Genomic DNA, 20,212 nt, shown 5'->3' on the forward strand with positions numbered 1-20,212 from the left:
CTTAAAAAATAAGGCAGGGTGCCTGGGTGGCTCAGTCGTTAAGTGTCTGCCTTTGGCTCAGGTCATGATATCAGAGTCCTGGGATTGAGCCCCGTATCGGGTTCCCTGCTTGGCGGGGAGCCTGCTTCTCCCTCGCCCACTCCCCCTGCTTGTGTTCCTTCTCTCACTCTCTCTCTCAATGTTAAATAAATAAATAAAATCTTTTTAAAAAATTAAGGCAATTAAAAAACAGCTCTGAAAAGAAGGATGGAAGAATGAAGGAAAAACGGTAGAGGAAGTAAGGGAAAGCACTATGGGAACAATAGTAGCCATTTCTCTTAACTTTCAGACTTTTAAAAATCTTCTAGTAATTTCTGGCAAAATTTCTTGGCTTCAAGCCTGCTGAATTGCTCTCAGCAGTGTCCTTTCTACTGTACAGTCAATGTACGGAGTTTTTCATGGTAACATTCTCAGGATGTGAAATTAATTCATTATAATGAATGTAGTATTTATCTTTTTTTGAGAATACTGGTCACAGTTGTGAAATTCCCCTTTCTTTTCCTTGGTATATTTTCATTAAGTTGTGTGTTTCTGATTCATAGTCATGGCTTCCCACCAATATTGGGTGATACTTGGCTGCATACCCATCTTAGTATGGATATTTCCTCATTAACATGCTGTTTACCACACAACTTGCTTGAAGAAACGGCTCAGCGTGTTGTGTTTGGGGGATTCCTAACCCTGAGTGTAGGGGACAGTGGGACAAACTTCTAGGCAGGCTGTGTCAGTACCTAATGATCTGGGCACAGAGGGTCCTTTTCCTCTCGTTGTTTAATAAATGGAAGACCTTGCCCTGTGCCTCCAATTCAAGTATCCTTACTCTCTGCTTCTCTGCTCTGGCCTAGGAGAAATTATCCTTTGTTCTCTATCTGACCCAAGGAGGCAGCGATTATATGCAGGAATCAAAATGCCTAGCTACTGTCAGTTGCCCCAGAAGCCCATGCAATGAAGGTTCAAAGTATGCCTAATTTGGAGTACCCTTGCAGCCATTCTATTAACAATCCCTTCCATCTTGTACTTGGAATAATGAATCCGTTGTTTCAGCCAGATATTGTTTGTCTTTCATTTTCCAAGAATTTATCTTAATTGTTGGTTCACAGAATACACTATTTATGTTCTTGTGAGATTATAAATTAAATAACTCTTCTACCATTTTTGGAGTTTAAGACGAGGAGGGAGCTATCGCTGATATTCCACCATTTTGAAGTGAAATTCTTTATTCTCAAAATGTTTTCAGGGATATGAAAAATACAGAATTAAGTAGTTGTGGAAATTTTGTTTTTCAGACTTATTCATTCCTATGAGAATCAGACCATTATCCCTTCTCTCTCTCCATTTCCACCATGACCATCTGGGATTGGCCAGGATAAGGCCTGAGGATATATAAGCTGATCTATAGAAAACAAAGCTTGAAAGTGTGAACCGTGCAGGTAGAATCTCTTTATGTGGTTAATAGACCTTTCACATTGATGTGGTTCCCTCCTAGCCTAATGGTATAACATTGCCGCAGCTCATGGGTCTAGGCTCCTATGTCTTGGAGGGCTCATCATTACTCCTCATGGACGGTCAAGACCATAAGCTTTGGAACTATGGAGACTCTAGAGAACCTTACAATAAGGCAATGAGATAGATGTTCTCTCTTTTCACCATTTTAGGACACAGTCTCAGCAAGGTTACATTGTTTGAACTCATAGCTAAGTTGGCTTTGCTAAGCCAAAAAGCCTTTCTTCAGTGCTGGACTTACTAAAGCATCCGTTATGTTGGCTCCAGCCATTGTGATGTATGACACACTCACATCCGGTGATATATTACTGGATGTCACATCAGTTCTGAATTTTCTATTGTGCCTTGAGCATATGGTAAAAATGTAAAAGGCATTCATTTGAAAAGCTTAGATTATGATTGTCAGTCTGTCAGCTTCGAGGCTGGTAATAATATTCTGCCAAGATGCATAAATTAACCTTTGTTCCAGAGAAAAGGAGGAGATCATTAAACTGGTCACAGAATGATGCCACACATTTTTATTGATAAACATATTAGGTAAAAGCAAGATTCAGGTCATGGACTATTACGTCAGTTAAAGTTGGGGCTAATGCTCAGTGGTAGGAAGCCTTTTCCCATCTTCTCAGTGGTTTCCTAGGAGTAGGTGTGTTCTCTGAGCATGTGGGTGTGTGCATTTGCCAATTTGGGTCTTGGTCTCATAGGTATATGTGTTCCTTCAGTATTGAGGCCAAGTTTTCCACTCTGCACTATCTCCCCTTAGTATATTTCCTCCTATTGATGGTTTTAACAATAATTGAATTCAATTCAATCTATGTGAATTATAACAAGGGAAAGATTTTATAACACTGATTTTTAAATATTCTTAAATACGATTCTAAATTTTTAACTATAATAGAGAACAGTGTGAACTGAGTAACCTGAATATTAAATCCCTCATTTTGAACATATTTTAAAAGATTCCTTTGTTTTATATTTAAGATAATGAATCATCCATATTAGCATCGTTAATACTATCATACAGGAACATTGTGATACTTAGTGACTATTAGAAATCTACTCAATGTAGGAAAAGCATTTTGAAGGAAAGAGAACACTGAGATTAAATAATTTATTACTGTTGCTAAGATGAACACATATACTTGATACTCAATTTTATGCAGAACTTTAAAAAAATAGTTTTAATACAGTATCAAAATTTACACAAGTATTTTGTCAAAAGACCAGTGTTCCTTGTATTAGCTTTCTGCAGTGTCTACCGCAGGCACAAAAACTTGTTTTAAATGTCTTCAGAGCGTAGGAATACAACAATTTAAGGATGAAAGCTTTTCTACGAGAGAAGGTGTAAATATAGCAAGCAATTTTCTTTTACAGAGTAATAATATAACATTTCAAAAGAAAGATGAGCTTACCTGGTAACCCAATTATAATACTTAGATAATTCTATAGTAAATCAATTCATAAATATTTTCAGAAAACAGAGGGCTGTTTTTTCATCACAGTAACATTTTAAGAAGTGTAACGAAATTCCTTCACATTTTGCACCAATAACAATTAATACACTGTAATGAGTCCATTTAAAAACAACAGCAACAATGAATATCTGCTATGAAGCCAATCTGAGTAATTTAGAAGAAATCTAAAAACTGGGAATTGTTGCATTCCTACTTTTACAATCGTAAACTACAATAAAAACTTAGCATTCTGACACAGGCCTTTTGCACATTCATACAAGAAACTATCATTGCATCTGAAAAAACACAATACCTATCATAGCATTTCCAATACACACAGCCTAATATTATGTGTATATATATATATATACCAAAAATAAGAAACTAAGCAAAGCTAGCACACTTCGTTTTCAAACCTCAAGCAATCTGAACAAGAGCTTTTAGCCTCAATGAAGGACATGCGTCAGTTTCATAAAACTGTTAGCTGCTGTAGGCAAAGAAAGCTTTTTTCATAAATGCGGTGCAATATTTTAAAGTTTACATAAAGTTTATTAAATATAACAGCAGATCTAGAAACTAAATTGTAGAAATTGACATCTCACAGCTGGAAACACTTAGAAAAATTATGTTTGCTTGTTCTTTAATTGGAATTAATATTAACATCAATGGATACACTGAATGAATATGGAAGTTGGTATGTCCCCAAGATGTGTCTTCATGAATATAGCAAGATTAAAAGAAAAGCTATATTTATCCTGATCCCTTAAAATAAATGGTACTCTCTGATAAGCACTCTACAAAGTCTTGCTACGCTTCTAGCTGGTAAAGAGAATTTATGTAGTATTTTTAGCACCTCAAAAGTCAAAACAAACATCCCAGAAACTTTATCTTACATCCAAATTCATTATGCATCAGGAATTCGAAATTGTTGACTATAATAGAAGAAACAGGTGCCTCTCAAACTTGGAAAGCTGGAAGACACCTCTTCCTCAACACAGTGTGGTCGGAAAGTCCCACCGTTCTGTGCAATGAGTCAACTCCACCAGACTGGATTCTTCCAATCATGCAGTCTCCCAGTGACAATTTTAGATCTGAGGAGTCAAAAACATTTTAGGTCTAATGAAAATACTGGTACTCAAATGGTAATTTTCAAAGCTGTCTGAAATTGACTTGAGATGAGCTGTTGTGGACATGGAAATGAGAGATGAAATACAGCGTCAGTAATACTAAAGGTTTGAGGGAAAATATGTGCAATGTACAATCACTCCAGGTTATTCAATGAGTCCAGGTTTGTGGAAACCCACTTTTTTCTTCTTTTATCTCTCTCTGGCAGTGACGATCTCTTGTTTGAAAGACTGCCTTTTACATCGGTCCTTTGTACTGGTTTCCAGACAAATGTTGCCTAATCCCAGGACAGGAACCTGCAGCATCTCCAAGTTTCCTCCACACAACCTTAAGAAAGGTAAAATTAAGTAAGTAAGTAAGTAAGCAAACAAAAATAAGGGTCATAATTGCCCCCTCCACAAAGAGAGTTGTGGTTTTTAAATGGGGATCTATGAGGGGGCAAAGAGAAATGTGAAGACGAGACAAAATATCTCCATGAATGAACTCAAACACAGTGAAATGTGATGGAAGTTTCTAAATCACAAAAGCTGCTCAGTAGAGGCAACTACTATGCTTTGTCAGCAATGAGGGTCGAAATTAAATAATGATATGCCAACTTACTCTAGGTACATGGGTGGTCCTCAACTCCAGCTGTACACTGTGCACTTGAAACTTACACAGTAAGTCCCACTCTCGGACTGACTGCACTGGTAGAGGGGAGGCATGGTCATCTGTATTTTTAAAGCTCCTAATATAATTCTGGATAGCCATAACTAAGGACACATGAGCAAAATCACCCTGGTTTCTATATCCTACATCTTGAACCAGGGATACCAAAATGTTTTCTCCACCAAGGAAAGGACGTTTTTGTTTTTGAGCTATTTTAAGCCCTGAGCTACTAGACTTAGGCCACTAGTAAATTTCCCTGGTTGTCCCTACAGAGTGGGGGGTGGCCCCCTCGGTCATAAATCTTAACTACCAAATAATACACTCTCTCAGATTATCAAAGCAGAGAGCATACAAATGCAGGAATAATACTAAGGATACATTCAAGAATCACCAAATAGATACAATATGTCAAAAACTGGGTCATTTTAGAAAGAGGATAGCAAAAGGTGAGATTAAGAAACCCAAGTAAAACCTCTGAATTCACCGATGATATACCAATATGTTAATTGGAAAATGTACTCCCTTCCCCCAATTAATGGTCATAACCCTCCTTAGGGTGATTCACTATAAAGATTATTTTCAGATTGATTCATTCCCCAAAATTTATATAGCTCTAACATGAACACAAAACCAGTTGGTTCATAATTGAAAGACGGTTTCTCTTTTTTTTGTTTGTTTTCGCATTTATTTTAAATAGAGCAGATACTTTAGGGAAACCCAATACAAGTCATCATTACACATAAGAATACAGCATTCTGTCTACCTTCATTTCTAAGCCAATTTTAGCGGACACAACTATGTGGTAGATATGACCTGTCCTATTTGAAGAGGAGTATACTGATGGTCCTTAGACAGTAGGAGACGAATGATCTAGCAATGGAGGGCTCAACCTGCCCACAAGAGTTAGGGAAAGTCTCGTTTCTTAATAGACAGTGAAAAGGAGCAAACATTGAATGGGAGAGCCAAGGGATGCTATGGACTTGCCCTTCCTAGCCCTTCCGTGGTACACACAAACACCGCTGACAGCAGTGCTTTGAAGGTCTCGCTGTATCCTCTGCTGCTAAGCCAAAGACCTCCAGGAGCACTGACACAAAGCATTAGATGGTTACAACTTCAAAGTGCTAGTGCTCCCCAAGTATTCAACTGTAGGATGTCATGGGCCTTAACCCTGAAATTACAATGTGGTGGAAGGAGAGTCCAAGAAGGCAAAACTCTGAAAGGAGCCAATGATACTAAGGTGGACGCAGAGTAGGGACTTGTTAACTCAAAGCAAGACTAGGTGGGTGTCTGAATCAAACAATTTTTCAGCTCTTCTCGGGGAATTTGCAAGAGTCAAATAGACCTAAAAAACTAATATATTGCACTGTAAGAAACCATTAAATCTATTTTTAGGATACAGTTTGGAAAGAGAATAAAAGTATCTCTTCCTAATCAACATGATGCCAACAGTCACTTCTTTGTATAGATGTTGACAACCGATCTCCAGGAGGAACAGCAGAAACAGAGGCAAAACTTACTAACCTACGTTCTGGTTGAGTCTTTGACCTGACCTCACATTATAAGAAAACTTTGTATTTCTGTGACAGTATTATATAAAGCACATAGTTCCTTCATTGGGTTTAAGAACCTTGGCTAGGTTCTAAGAAATTACTTATCTATTAAAATTGCTCACAATCTGTTTTTCTCTTTATTCTCTAGCATGCAGTATGAGTGTTTGGGGGTCATATAATTTATAATGGTGACAAAAACATTTTAAATAAACACCTTTTTCTCTTAGCTTTTAAAGAGTTTCCAAGTGTAAGAGTGCTAACCATCGGATTTGCGTTGGCTTGCGTTTTTTCATCAAACTTTGGGAATCAAGGACAAAAGTAGACAGGAACTGCTCAAGGCAAACAAGGAGGGCAAGCTTTTGGCTTCCCGAAAATATCTTCTACGGGGAAAACCACCACTGCCATTGCATATGGTCTTCTGAAGCACTTTTGGAAATACAGGCCAACAAAAAGATAAACACGAAATAATTGAGACTCAGTCCGCTTCTTCTGTGACTAAGAAATGAATTATCCAATGTCCGGAAGTCTTATATCTAAAACAAAAAGGCAAGAAAACAAGGAATCCTGACATGTATTTTTTACAGAACTTCAGGAATTATGAAAAGTAGAGAGTGTCCCTTCTGGAAGATGCATTGCCTTTCCTTCTTGCGGAAAGAAAGTGCAAGTCCCCAGATTTACCCCACTGGTGATTACTGGTACTCAGAGGACATCTGGGTATAGTCCTGACTTATTGCTCATTAAAGAACAATTCGAGAGAGCAACTTTATTTTGGGATTTTAGCTTCTTCAAATACAAAATGCAACTGTGGGGATCATACCCAGAGCTCCTTCTCTAAACTGCCCAGGGGCTGGGGTGAAACCCCAGCACCTAAATTACAAAGGATCCTGTACTTCTCTTTGGAGAACCACCGGTGGAATGATCTCTATGCTCCTTTCTGGTTCTAGAATTCCTAATGTTTGAACTTTCTCCCTCCATAGTCAAGAGATGAAAGGCTATAGGATTTTTTGTGTGTGTGGCTTAACTATTTGACTTGATCTGAAGGACATACTCAAATTGAAAACTGTAAGGTCAGACTGAAAAGCTACAGAAGGTGGGAAGAGTGGTGCATTGTGGAAATTATGACTTCTAGAACTAATGACCTTTTGAAAACAGATGAAAACAGATGCAGGAAAGAAAAATAGCTACAACACAAAGAAGCAGAAGAATGAAACTGTGGCCCCAGCACATATAAAATGCCCAGGGGACTTAAAACATTTACTGGATTCCAAGAATACCTCAAGGAAGTAGATACATGAGGATATCTGGTCCTAATAGCTTAAAGGTATTTCTAAGCAATTTTGATACCCTCATGGACAAAGAATGTGAGGACAAAAGTCCAACAGAGCCAGTTAAAATCAGTGCTTAATATAATCTGGTTGTTTTAGCTTTTTAACAAACTTTACCAATTATATTCTTGTGAATTCTTGGATTAAATGATATACCCATGCATATTACTCAAAATTTAGTCAGGGATTAATAATAAAATCCAAATCCCATTATTGATATGCATCAACATAGCAGGTCAACTATTTTTTTTTACTGTGTTCTGCTCTGATTTCTATGTGTCTATCTCTTATGTTCATATTTATTTCCTCTTAACCATTTTCTGAGCTTTTATCCAGCACTGAAATGTAAAGATACTACTTTATGTGACATGAAGTGCCCATATCACATGATTTTTTTCCTAAATATGGTTATAAATAAGTTTGAAGAAGGCTGTGTTTTGTTTTATCACAGGCTTTTAAACACTGATTTTTAGGTACCGCTTGAAAGTATGAAACAGAAACCCATTTCTCAAAAGTAGCACCACAATGTTAGGCAATAAACAATTTAAAAATGTTCATAGATCATTCTGGAATCCAGAATTGGCTGATTGTTGCTTACCTCAATATATTTTGTGGCTGTTAATAATACTGCAATAAAATATACTAAAGATAAGAACAAGGGGAATTGGTTTTATTTTTATATAAAAAAATAAAGACATTTGGCCAGCATTTTGAAAAGTAGGTATCCATAAAGTGGTAACTAAGCTATGATGGGGCTTTCAACACAGAATACACAATAAAGCACATTAAACTTACATTGCACATTTCTCTGACTATAGCTTTTTCTGTCTCACTAAGGTCATTTTCATACTCTTTACCCTGTTGACGATCTATAGTTTCCTGAACATCCAAGACCTGGATTTGTTGAAAAAGAAAAGCAAATTTCACATGGAAAAAAACTTGTTAGTTATGAATTAAACCATCAAGGAGCTTCACTTTGTAAAACCTTTGGTTTTCTCCGTGTCTGCACATCAGAGTGGATTAATATATGGCAGATCTTTTAAAAGGGATCAATTCTACTTGATTTTCAAATGGCCATGAAAAGCAATTGTATCACTAATAGTCAATTGAATGTATCTAATTGTAGACATTGATGAATTTAGTTAATTGGGTCATTAAGATAATGTGACTATGCCCACCATTTGGAGAAATTCTTGCTGTACTGTAAAGGTGAGCAATATAATTAACGATGTGCCACATAATCCAAATGATATGTAGACATGGCCTATAGAAAAGAGGACTAGAGGACTGAAGGACTAAACCGGTCAGAACCCAGGAATATGTACATAAGAACGCTACTGGCATCACAGTTCTTGCCTGGACATGTTCCCAGGGCCTAGAAAAGGCCTATGATAATGGTTCTTTGATAATATCAAAGAGAAAAACTGACTCCTTTCAGTAAAAATACTTGAGCAGCACTTTATCTTTCATTATCTTTCATTAGAGCAAAGAAAGAAAGTGTTGGCATGAGATGCTTTTAAGCAATCTTAGAGGCCTCTGATTCCACTTCTTTTACGTTATCTCTAAATGGATTCTAAATATTTCTTCAAATAGGTTTACAAGTTTTCAGGCCGTACTTTCTATAGGTCAAAAGGGGAGAAAACTTTGGTTTTGAGTGTAATTTTTCTCTATATCCTTTTATAAGCCAAAGCACTAAGAAAGCAAAAAGACCCAAGAAAACAAAGCCCCCAAAGTAACGCTTCTCCTAAAAGCTCCAAGAATCCCCACTGAACTGTGACATTGCTAACCTCCTTTGTTCTGTTGTTATCACGGTCAATGCTGATGGTCACACCTAAAGGCGTCGCGTAAGAACTAGCACCAGTGAACATTTGAGCCCAAATAAATGACTTAAGCATGAAGCGGGACCTTCATGTCCAGTTCATAGATAGTTTGCATGGATATTTACTGGAGTTCAGTCCTGCAATAATCTAATTCACAGACTATTCCTTTGTTAACTCAAAATGTCTAGCCATTATTACTCTGTAGGTACTACTACTTTCAGGGAGGATATCATGGTAGTAAATGAAAGAGTTACCCTGCTACTCCAATTAGAATCCGTTCACATTCTCTATATAGTCAGAGGAAATTCTGACTATGCTCAGTGAATATTCATAGAAAACTCCTGGAACAAGCTCATTTGCCTACAAATTCAATTTCTAATGCACCTCAGAGAAGTGTACTTCAACTCAGTTAATTTCAACTAAATGAAGTGAAGCTCCAATTAATAGCATGCATTTTAAAGCAAGATAAATGTGGTGTTATTACAAGTGGGCTAATTTCTCACACTGATTTATAACACTTTTCTCCCAAACCACAGCCACAGAGTTTGTTTGTTTTAGAGCCTAGAGATTTTGGTGGTCGGGGGGCAGAGAGGGGTGGGGGATCTATCAGAAGATGAGAAACTGAGCCATTGTTTTAACTCTTTCACAACAGAGAAATTTTATGTTATAAATCAGCTCTAGGATCTGTGGGCTTTTGAAAACAAAACACATTGGGTGGCTACATTTCTTCTTTTAGGCTGTGATATTCCTAAGACGCATTTCCCAAAGGCAGTATGTCCCATAGGCACATATTTCTGTTTCATGACACAGTTAACTCATGGAAGCAAACGTATTTTGTATTCAAGAGCCTCCCCTTAGCCAATAAAGATGCTTCAGTTGCTCAGTACTACCCATCTGCCGAGTGAGGACACTTAACATGTTCTGATTATAACATAATTATTTTTCTCTCTTAAGATAAAAATTTTATATGAAAATTAGAGAATGAATTCAGAGAAAATTGAAGAGCTCCTCCTTCCCTTCCCTCTTAAGCCATAGGAACACAGGTGCAATGAAAAACTGGGGAAAGATTGCAGTGCTATCCACTATGCTGATCTGACTCGAACTACACTTGCCACTTAATAAGGCAATGGGCAGAAGCAGTCTTCAGTCCGAAATGCAGAGCAGAGTATGTGCAGATGCTAATAGTACAGGACTAAAGACACTTGCTTTTTCTTTTTAAGATGCATCATAAGATGCGTCTGGTTCATGCTCAAGTAACAGCCCGTTTATCAGGCTGCTCATGCTACATGACACCCAAATGCTGCCGCCCAGAGCAAGGCAGTGGTCAGTTGATAAAACAGTCCCCACCGGCTGCACGGCGGTGCCCCTCATTCTGCTGTGTCATCCCATGCTAATTCCTCTCGGTTCCTCACTTGGTGAATTATCCCAACCAAGACGGAAGAGCCAAGTGCACGGCCCTGGCCAGCTGCATGGTTCTGCTACCTTCCCTCATCTGCAATCAGTATATGCTTGGGAGGAGCAGCTCATTTCATGGAAGTTACAGCAAAATATAATGGGGGAGCTATATCTCCTGCTGAAACCAAATCCAATACATATTCTGAATTTCTTATGTGGTTATTTGCTTTATGCATGCCCCAGAAAGGGTGACCCACTCCAAAAGAGTGCATCTTAAGGCTGCTGATAAATCATTCCAAAACCAAAACCATTTTAGTAAAGCTGTGAAACTCCTAGGGCAAGGGCAGGACTGAAGCATGCTACCTACCTGATAGCTCCGAAAGGTTTGATGGAGGCTACGTATTAGGAATCACAGATAATTTGAAGGACAGTGGGTCATACCTTGGAACTGATAAAATTTCAGGGAACCGTCCTAATTGTTAAGGTGATTTTTATTGCCTATATCCGTTTCTTCTCTTAAATAATATATTATTAATTTACTTATGGTGCTTATCTATTAAAAAACTCACTATTGGTAAAGAGAATAAATAATACATTTCAGTTGGATCTTGTTGGCAGATACTCGGAGGATCTGAGTAAAAACCAAAAATAAAACTAGCTTTATGAATAAGACCCTCTGTTTTCTAACACTCTATGGAACAGCTTTAACTAGAGTTTGAAGACCTAATTTCCAGTTAATGGGGGGACAGAGGAGGTTTTTAGTTCAAGATTTTCTTTTAGTCGTGGCACCATGAACTTCACTTGCATGAGGAAAGAAAACTCAGGTATCCTTCCTTATTTTGGCCAACCCTTGAGACCCTCTTTTGAAATCATGCATGCTAACGACACTGCCCATCACATACCCAGAACGAGAGTTTACACACATTGATAAACATGCACATCAGACTTCAACTTCAATGCAGAGTGATATGAATCACATTACTCAAAACAAAATGATAAAACTAGAGATTTTTCAACTGGAAGTACTCAAACTCATAGTTGCAAAAAAAAAAAAAAATCAAAAATTAAAGTCTCTACGGTTAAAACAAGACTGTGAGGACTACCACACTAGAGCGAACAAGCCACGACACAACTGAAATTCTGGATCAACGGTTGGACACAGTTGGTTACCTTAAGAGAATGTACCACGGGTTCAGGCTGCTGAGAAGGTGTGGTATGTCCACTGAAGCTAGCTGGAGAGTTGGGTGGACTGTTACTCCCATCAGCCCCAGATGACAACCTAAAAGAACCCTTAGTAGAAAATCAACAACTTTGTTATTAAAACAAAAGTCGTCTAATAACTGCATAGATGTCATTCAGTATTCAATTTCACTGCCAAATGAGAATCAGCTGCTTAGCTGTGTTTTTTTTTTAGCCTGCCCTAAGACACTCTCAACCTGTTAATTGGAATACGCTTGCTGCTTGACCAGCAAGAACACTTAAGCAAGAGCCATCGCTATGCATGTCCAGATGTCATTCCTGATTTGCCAAAGAGAACAATGCCCCCTCAGGAATGCCCATTAAGAACATTTCAAGAATGATTTTTAAAACGTAAAGATACTCAAGAGTAGGGAGTTTGCGAGATACTCAGCAGCTGAGTTAAACATGCTCACTCAGCAAGACAAATGGTATATTCCATATGTCTCAGGAAATATGCACACATTTCATTCTTGCATTGGAGAAACGGTGTGTCTTATAAAACCCTTCTTGGAGGCAAAGACCCAAAGCGGAGCATTTTCCAAAGAGATTTACCCAAACTCAGCATTTGCTTTACAGAAGAATTATTTTTTGTTTAAAAAAAAAAAAAAAAAAAAAAAAAAAAAAAAAAAAAAACTATGGCCACAAATTATATATTTGTACTTATGTGACTCTTTGACTTCATTGCTGAAAAATCAGCACTCGGGCATGATTAACTTGATCTTTGAGAATGCTCGCCACCCATACAGGAACTGGGGAAAAAGTAAAACTTCAATTATGTCCCCTCCTAGAAAAAGCCGCCAAATGGGAATTCCCTGAAGCTGTTCTTATGGAGATCATGATACTCAAAGGGCCTGAGAGAATTTAATTTCTGCCCAGCAAATCTACAGATTTTCTTCATGCCTAACAGATTAATAACGGCTCCATTTCCCTTGATCTTATGACTCTAATACCCTGAGAAGGAGCCACTGAGGGTGGCTTCATCAAGGGAAGACACAACTGTGCTTAGGGACATTTATTTTCCAGCACCTACAGAAGAGCTTCTGTGTCGTGCATTTTAGGGATGGGAGGGGAGGGTCTGAGAACAGGAACAGGTACAAGTATGGGTTTTATGCAGACCCTATTCTTTGTAGAGAAGTTGACAACTTCCATTGATTTTCACAAAGATGGTCATTTTTGCAGCTTGGAGAATCTTACCCCTTCCCTTGCCACTCTTTCTTCCTACGTCCTTGAAGGCTATCCTTGCCACATCACAAGCCAACTAGAGCCATGTTCTTTTCCTTGCTCAAAGAAATATGCAATCAAATTGGGAGCTGCCCCCATCCTTACTAGCCGCCAGGGAGAGGAAGCTGTAGGACATTTAGGGGACCTCTCCAGCTCTGTCCTCCACTGCTACTAATGATTATGTTAATAGCAGGTGATGACATAGGAAAGCCAATTCTGATAGTCCCAACACCTTCTGGGGGGAGAATGTCTATGTCTCCCTGTATTTGTAATTCAGATCAAATCAGACATAATAGTGCCCAAAACAAATAATAGAAGGAAACTTATTAGAAGTTTTAAGGTGGTGAAGGGGCCCACCATTCCCCTCAATATCACCACCAAATTTTGGACACCCTTTTCCTGTATAGAGATGAAATGTTTCCAAAATGAAGGAGTTCTAAAGGAAGCCCTTCTCTGAAGAGCTCTGGTTCCCTACTATTTTCTTTCCCTATCTGCTTCAAACTTCTCATTTAGGACCTACCAATGCAATGCAGGTGGCCCTCTGGTTGCTAATCTCACCGGGCAGGCCATAGTTTTCAGCTATCCTTCTTTCCAGCCCTTCCTGTCCAACCTTCTGCTGCCCAGCACTTCCGTTTCAAATGTTCCCTTCCCAGAACTGGCAAAACAGTAAGCATATCAATTCTAGCATGCTTTTGCTTGGGTGTGGGGCCTTTGATCTTTTGGGGGCATTAGATTTTAAAGAATGTCTAAAATCCATGATAGCTGGTTTCCCTAAACCAAATCCTTTGGGTACGCTAGCATTGTTAAAACATAAGGAGAGTCCTGTTCTTCCCTTAAACACTACTTTTTGAAATAATAACAATGGCTAAAGTTGGAACTGCCCAGTGGGGACAACTCATTCAGGGATTAAAGTTCTCCTTCAAGTCTCCTTCTGTGCCAAGGACTAGTTATCACTGGGAAGATCATTGTTCGTATTTTATGTGGTTTTGGTAAAGTCACAAAGGTGAGCAAATGCCTGGTAAAGTTGTATACCAACAGGTGCTCCGTCCTTCTCTAGATTATAACGCAATCAAGCACTTCATTCAGTCACATCCCATTTAATTACTCTAAAACAAAAGGCCATGTATCTCTGTGACCGGTATTTGAAGAATTATCTAGATTCAATCAATATCCCCTCTTAGTTGACTAATACATTTTCACATAACTGTTTTTGAAATATGCTGAGTGGAATGCTAGTGAAACAACTGATTTCAAACAGTCCCTTGCAGTTTATTACAATAATGTTAAGCCTGTTTGTTTAAATTGTGACTTGGCTGCCTCAGGAAACAGGGAATTTAAAAAGAAGAAAATCTTAAGAAAACTGGAAATGTGATTCCCAGCTTCCAGGTTGTTTTCCAACGACACGTGATCGCCTAGTGCACATACCACTGCTTGGGTCAGCGAGCACTTTTAAAAGGCGAGGAATAATTTTCTGGGCTGGTCTACAGACAATTCATTTACATGGCCAGGGATCTTTTAAACTCCTTTTCCTGAAAGGTGCATGGTACCTTTGTTCTCCAGTTGCTTGAGGTTACGCAACTTTTCAACCCCAAGTTCAGGAAACAAAACAAAACAAAACAAAACAAACAAAAACAAAGCAAAACAACACCACTGACGCTGATCGTTTAGGAGATGAAAGACTCTACTCCCAGCTTCCCTCCCCAGAACAGACACACACAGCAACTTTCTTTCATGTGTACAGATTTGCTCTCTACCCCCCCAAGTGTCACTTTTCCTCTAGCAACAAAAGCCATCTGTATGCACAAGCAAATGCAGCAGCTGACCCATCTTCACTCACCGGGAGAGTGGGCAGGCATCGTCCTATTCCTCGGCACCCTTGCCACCACTGCAAGACCCGCCGGGCTCTGGGCCCCCAGCCTTTCTCCATATTTGAGCTGTTTCTAGTTGGAGGTTGCCTTCTATTCTGGGTGGCCTTATATTTGGAACAATATAGTACAATCACTCAGAAAAATACTCTTTCCCAAGTCTCAAGAAAGCAGATAGAACAAGAAGCTTAATGAAATGAACCACAATGACCACAATGGCAAGCTGTAACATGCACCTCGAATTAGGGGAAAAAAATAAAGTAAAACTGACGTCCTGTCTAGTAGAGCTAATAATGATTTTTTTTAAAGCTTTTGACTAATTCTTAAGTTACTGAAAAGAGATATGTGATAATACCAAACTTCCAGAAAAAACTGAAGCTACTTAGACAACGTTGTTCATTTGGTTTTACTTGTGAGAAACAGAGAATTAACCGTTAAATCTTCTTCGTGTTTAAAAACATTCGAAATGCAATTGGGAGCACTACACCCTTTTGTTAAGAAACACAAGGTGGGTAGATATATTCACCAACATTTAGAAAAACTGACACTGTATCAGATCCTCAGCAACATTTGTGCACACTGAAGACTGTGTAATGAGCTAGGAGGTCATCGCTGCATTAAAATAACCATTTTACATGGGCTGTATACATCATTATCAAAATATCTATTGATCAGTTAATCTCCAAATTTCTATACTTGTTAGAACTAGAGATACCAGATAAATAAAAAAATTTCAGTTTTTTCTATGGCTAAATAACATGATTCTATTAAAATTATCAGAAGAAAACACTTCAGTCGTGTTTAGTCGTCTCCCTGACAACTTACACTAAGACCCTTATCTAAGTGTGCCCATCTTAATAAGAATTTTTTTTTAAATATAGAAAATTCACCAAATAGTAGCCAAATTCTGGTGTCTGAATGTTTAATTTTAGGAGGTTGAAAAATGACAACATAATTCTTCAGTTCCCACTGATCTCTTTTTGTAGAAGTGTATGCTGTGTTGTGAATAGCACTGGCCCAATTTCCACTCTTCTCCAACGTTTGGAGGCTGAACAATGAAAAAAGAGTAATGATGACCTCAGCTGGTACTCGCAAATCTCTCTTCTGAATCTATGGAATCACTAGAACTGGTTACCTATTACATAAGTCAGCCACACAGATTCCTCACATGTAACAGAGCAAATTATATATTTAGACTATGATGATCATTTCATTGGTAGCAACACGGATTTGAACATGGCTCTTTAAGTGATCGACTAATGTTGTCAGATCTAATTTCTTCCCATCAAAAGAATTCTATCCAGTAATTTATAATGTGGTTTACAGCTTAGAATCCACCTCTCCACCATAGTTCTATTTCTGAGATAATCATTAAAAAGTACTGTATTTTGTTTTTCTTACAAATAAATCCTATCTTCCAGATTTGGTTCCCTTCATTACTCAAACATCTTAAACATCTCTCAGATTTTACATTTCCGGATTCAATGACAGAGTAAGACATACAGGGATTCCTACTTCCCTTTTCCTTAATGTGTAGTGAGATTGAATCTCAATGCCTCTCCAATGAAACAAACTCATTATCGTAACCATAAAATCTAACATCTATAATTATTTAGAAGCCTGCTGGAAGGAGCAGCCCTTTAGCTACAGTATTTCCCCACTTTTGTAAAGTAGATTCAACACGACATAATAGCTGTGCCTTTCAGCATCTTGTAAACGGTTCTTTTAAAACATTATATATAGATTGCATAGTATTATTAATCTCATAAGAGGGGGCCGTATAGGGGCACCTGGGTGGCTCAGTGGGTTGGGCCTCTGCCTTTGGCTCGGGTCGTGATCTCGGGGTACTGGGATCAAGCCCCACATTGGGCTCTCTGCTTAGCAGAGAGCCTGCTTCCCGCTTCTCTCTGCCTGTCTCTCTGCCTACTTGTGACCTCTGTCAAATAAATAAATAAATATTTTTTTAAAAAAAAAAGAGGGGGCCGTATATATGGGCCAGATTTTCATGGAAGAATAAACTACTTGATGGTATAGCCATTTTAATTTTAAAGGGAAAGATACTCTTCGAATGAGGTCTATTGACTTTCTACTCATGCTGGCAACTTTAAAAACAAAGCAAAACTCCAGGTCATGCAAAAACGTACTCTGGACTGGCCATCAATTTGACCTTCGAGTACATTAAATGGTATTTATGTACTAATGAAAGCTTAGCTCTCTCTTAGCTCTCCAATGGTCATCACACTATTTTCTGAAGGCTACCTCATAAAACATAATAAGCCTCACTAACTCTATAGGTAGAATTGTTTTTGGCAACTTCAGAGCTTGAAGCAGGGGCGCCCAGATTCTGCCTATCAACCAGGAGAACAACCTCAAACCTCAAAAAGTCCCTTTCTATTTTTTTTTAAAGATTTTATTTATTTATTTGACAGAGATCACAAGTAGACAGAGAGGCAGGCAGAGAGAGAGAGGGAAGCAGGCTCGCTGCTGAGCAGAGAGCCTGATGCAGGACTCGATCCCAGGACCCTGAGATCATGACCTGAGCCGAAGGCAGTGGCTTAACCCACGGAGCCACCCAGGCGCCCCCCTTTCTATTTTTTTGAGGAGTTCCGTTTTTGCTTGGTTTTGTTTTCTGCAGTTTTCCAAAATTCCAAACTTACAAAGAATGCCTGAATGACCCTACTATTCCCCTAGACGTCTGTGTACTCGTCAGCCACTTTATATCCAGGTACGTAGCATAACCCATAAATTGATTTAGGTATCAGGAGGACCACTCTAAATGCTAATAGCAAAAAAATGCTCTGCGTCAAGACTGAGTGGGAGGTAAATTACAGATTATTTACTATGTGGTAAGTACTCATTATAGAGATCATGAAATCTAGTGCTGTAAGCAAACACTCTAGATCAAGACACAAAAACATCCCTTACTATCACTGAAGAAGATAAAATGTATTGGTACTCTTATCACATGATATCTTGAAGACGTTTGTCTAAGAAAATTGGAACTTGAGATATTTCCTAGTATTGTCCTTACAATACAGACTTCTCCTCAGAATTAAGGGAACAAAAGAAGCCACTCAGTTTTTAAAAGATCATCTAAACAATAAGAAAATATATTAATTATGGTCTCATGGGATAAAATTATTATAATTCATAATAGTTTTAAGAGAACCAACAAGAGGAAGCTATTGTGATTAAGTTGTCTTCTTGCTATTTTATGGTTACATTTCTTTTATTGTTATTGTAGTTAGCATTCTGGAAGTTTCCATTCTTTGGCCTTCCAGAAGCACATATTAAAAGTCTTTAACACAAAAAATGTGTTGTTATATTTTATATAAAATACAGGCTTCCCACTTAGATATAAATCAGATGTAATACATTTGTAACAAACTTTGGAGCCCAGCCCTCTCATCTATTATAGGAAGCCAACTATGGAAAGCTAAAGATTGATCGGCGAAAGTGGTTTCCTGTTAGTTAAAGATGTTCAATTTTTAATAAGGTCTGAAGCTAGGTCAAACTATCATATGGTGCATCAGAATGCATACCTAGTTGAGGAAGGAGGATGAATTTTCTTTCCTTCTTACGGGACAAAGAATGATGCTTTGCTTCATTTCATCAGGAAAGTACTTTGTTCAGTTTGACCAGTCTTCATTCTGACATACTTTTTATGAAACTGCACTAGCACACAAACAGAAGCTTTAGAGGTTACCTTGACAGATCTTTTCCAAAAGATTCCTGTGAATGAGCATAGAAATGCTGAGACCCTCTGCTCTAATACAGGACAGTTAGTTGGCTGTATTCAAAGTGTATTTTTATTTTTTTTAATGATTTTATTTTTTTATTTGACAGAGATCACAAGCAGGCGGCGGGGGGTGGGGAGCAGGCTTCCCACTGAGCAGAGAGCCTGATGTGGGGCTCGATCCCAGGACCCTGAGATCATGACCTGAGCAGAAGACAGAGTCTTTAACCCACTGAGCCACCCAGGTGCCCAGAAAAGTGTATTTTTAAAACTAAAATGAACTCATGTAAGGAATGTCTTCAATACCGATTTAAAATAGTAAGCAGTTTCCTAAATTTATGGCTATTCATTTATTCACTTAAATATTTACTAAGCAGCTACCAAGGTAACATCCCATGTTATGCCAGGTAGATTGGATCTAATCCAATAACTTTTTGTGTAAAAAAAAAAACAAAAAACAAAAAAACTAGCACAGTAAGTCATTGACTTTAGAGGTCACACTGCCTGGGCTCACAATCTTGGCCAGATCCTGAGCCTCAGTTTCCCCATCCATAAAGTGTGGGTACTTATGATACAAGGGTGCCTCACTCGATGAGGCTGCTTATATGAAAAGAGCTCTTAAAATGGCGTCTGGCTCACATCAAATGCTCTGCAGCAATTTGTTGTCCTTATGAATGTGTTTGCTTTGCCTATCAACACATTTTATAAATTATATGTCAACCTACTTTCATATGTTCGTTATCCAGAGTAGTTTTCAACCTGAGGTGAGCTGGCCCTCCAACAGGGACATCTGGCAAAAATGCAGACATTTACTGGCTGTTAAAATTGGGCAATTTCTGTGGGGGCATTTATGGGTTGAGGCCAAGGACGCTGCTGAATGCCTGACAATGTCCAGGTTGGCCCCCACAACAAAGAATTATCCAGCCCCAAAGGTCAACAGTGCTCAAGTTGAGGAAGTCTGATTCAGAGAAGGAGAACTGCACTGGAAAACAGCAAAGCCACATTTCTGGCAACAGCTTTGTAGATTCTGCAGATGAGGGTAAGTGCCCCCCCTCCCCCCCGATTTGGTGATTGGGATGATTTTAAAGGAAACTCTCTGAGCTTCAGCCCTCAAGTGGTCTAAGTATATAGACATCTACCTTCCCATCCCAGATAGGAAATTACTCTAACAGAAGGGAAAGAATTAAAAACACCCCAAACATCCTACTGTTAACAACGCTAGCAGAAACACAATACAAATGGGCAGCACAGGGCAGCGGTCCAAAGAACGAAGAACTCTCTGAGAGGAGACCGAG

At 38.5% G+C, this 20,212-nt stretch overlaps 1 protein-coding gene across 8 annotated transcripts in view; it reads right to left on the reverse strand.

Annotated features, from left to right (window-relative positions):
• Window positions 1-2,045: 2,045 nt before the first annotated feature.
• The window catches only part of CCDC85A (coiled-coil domain containing 85A), a 197,974-nt gene continuing 179,807 nt past the window's right edge, over window positions 2,046-20,212 (reverse strand). For 2 of the 8 annotated variants that reach the window (XM_045979926.1, XM_045979924.1), the window contains one exon: window positions 2,046-4,445. In XM_045979926.1, coding sequence (XP_045835882.1) covers window positions 4,396-4,445 — 50 coding nt within the window. In that variant the 3' untranslated portion in view covers window positions 2,046-4,395. Of the gene's footprint in view, window positions 4,446-8,436; window positions 8,536-12,026; window positions 12,147-15,153; window positions 15,289-20,212 lie in introns of all 8 variants that reach the window. The other 6 variants (XM_045979919.1, XM_045979921.1, XM_045979920.1 and 3 more) reach the window with 6 other exon arrangements.

The sequence above is a fragment of the Meles meles genome, chromosome 15 (assembly GCF_922984935.1).
Source record: "Meles meles chromosome 15, mMelMel3.1 paternal haplotype, whole genome shotgun sequence".
Classification (NCBI taxonomy): Eukaryota; Metazoa; Chordata; class Mammalia; order Carnivora; family Mustelidae; genus Meles; species Meles meles.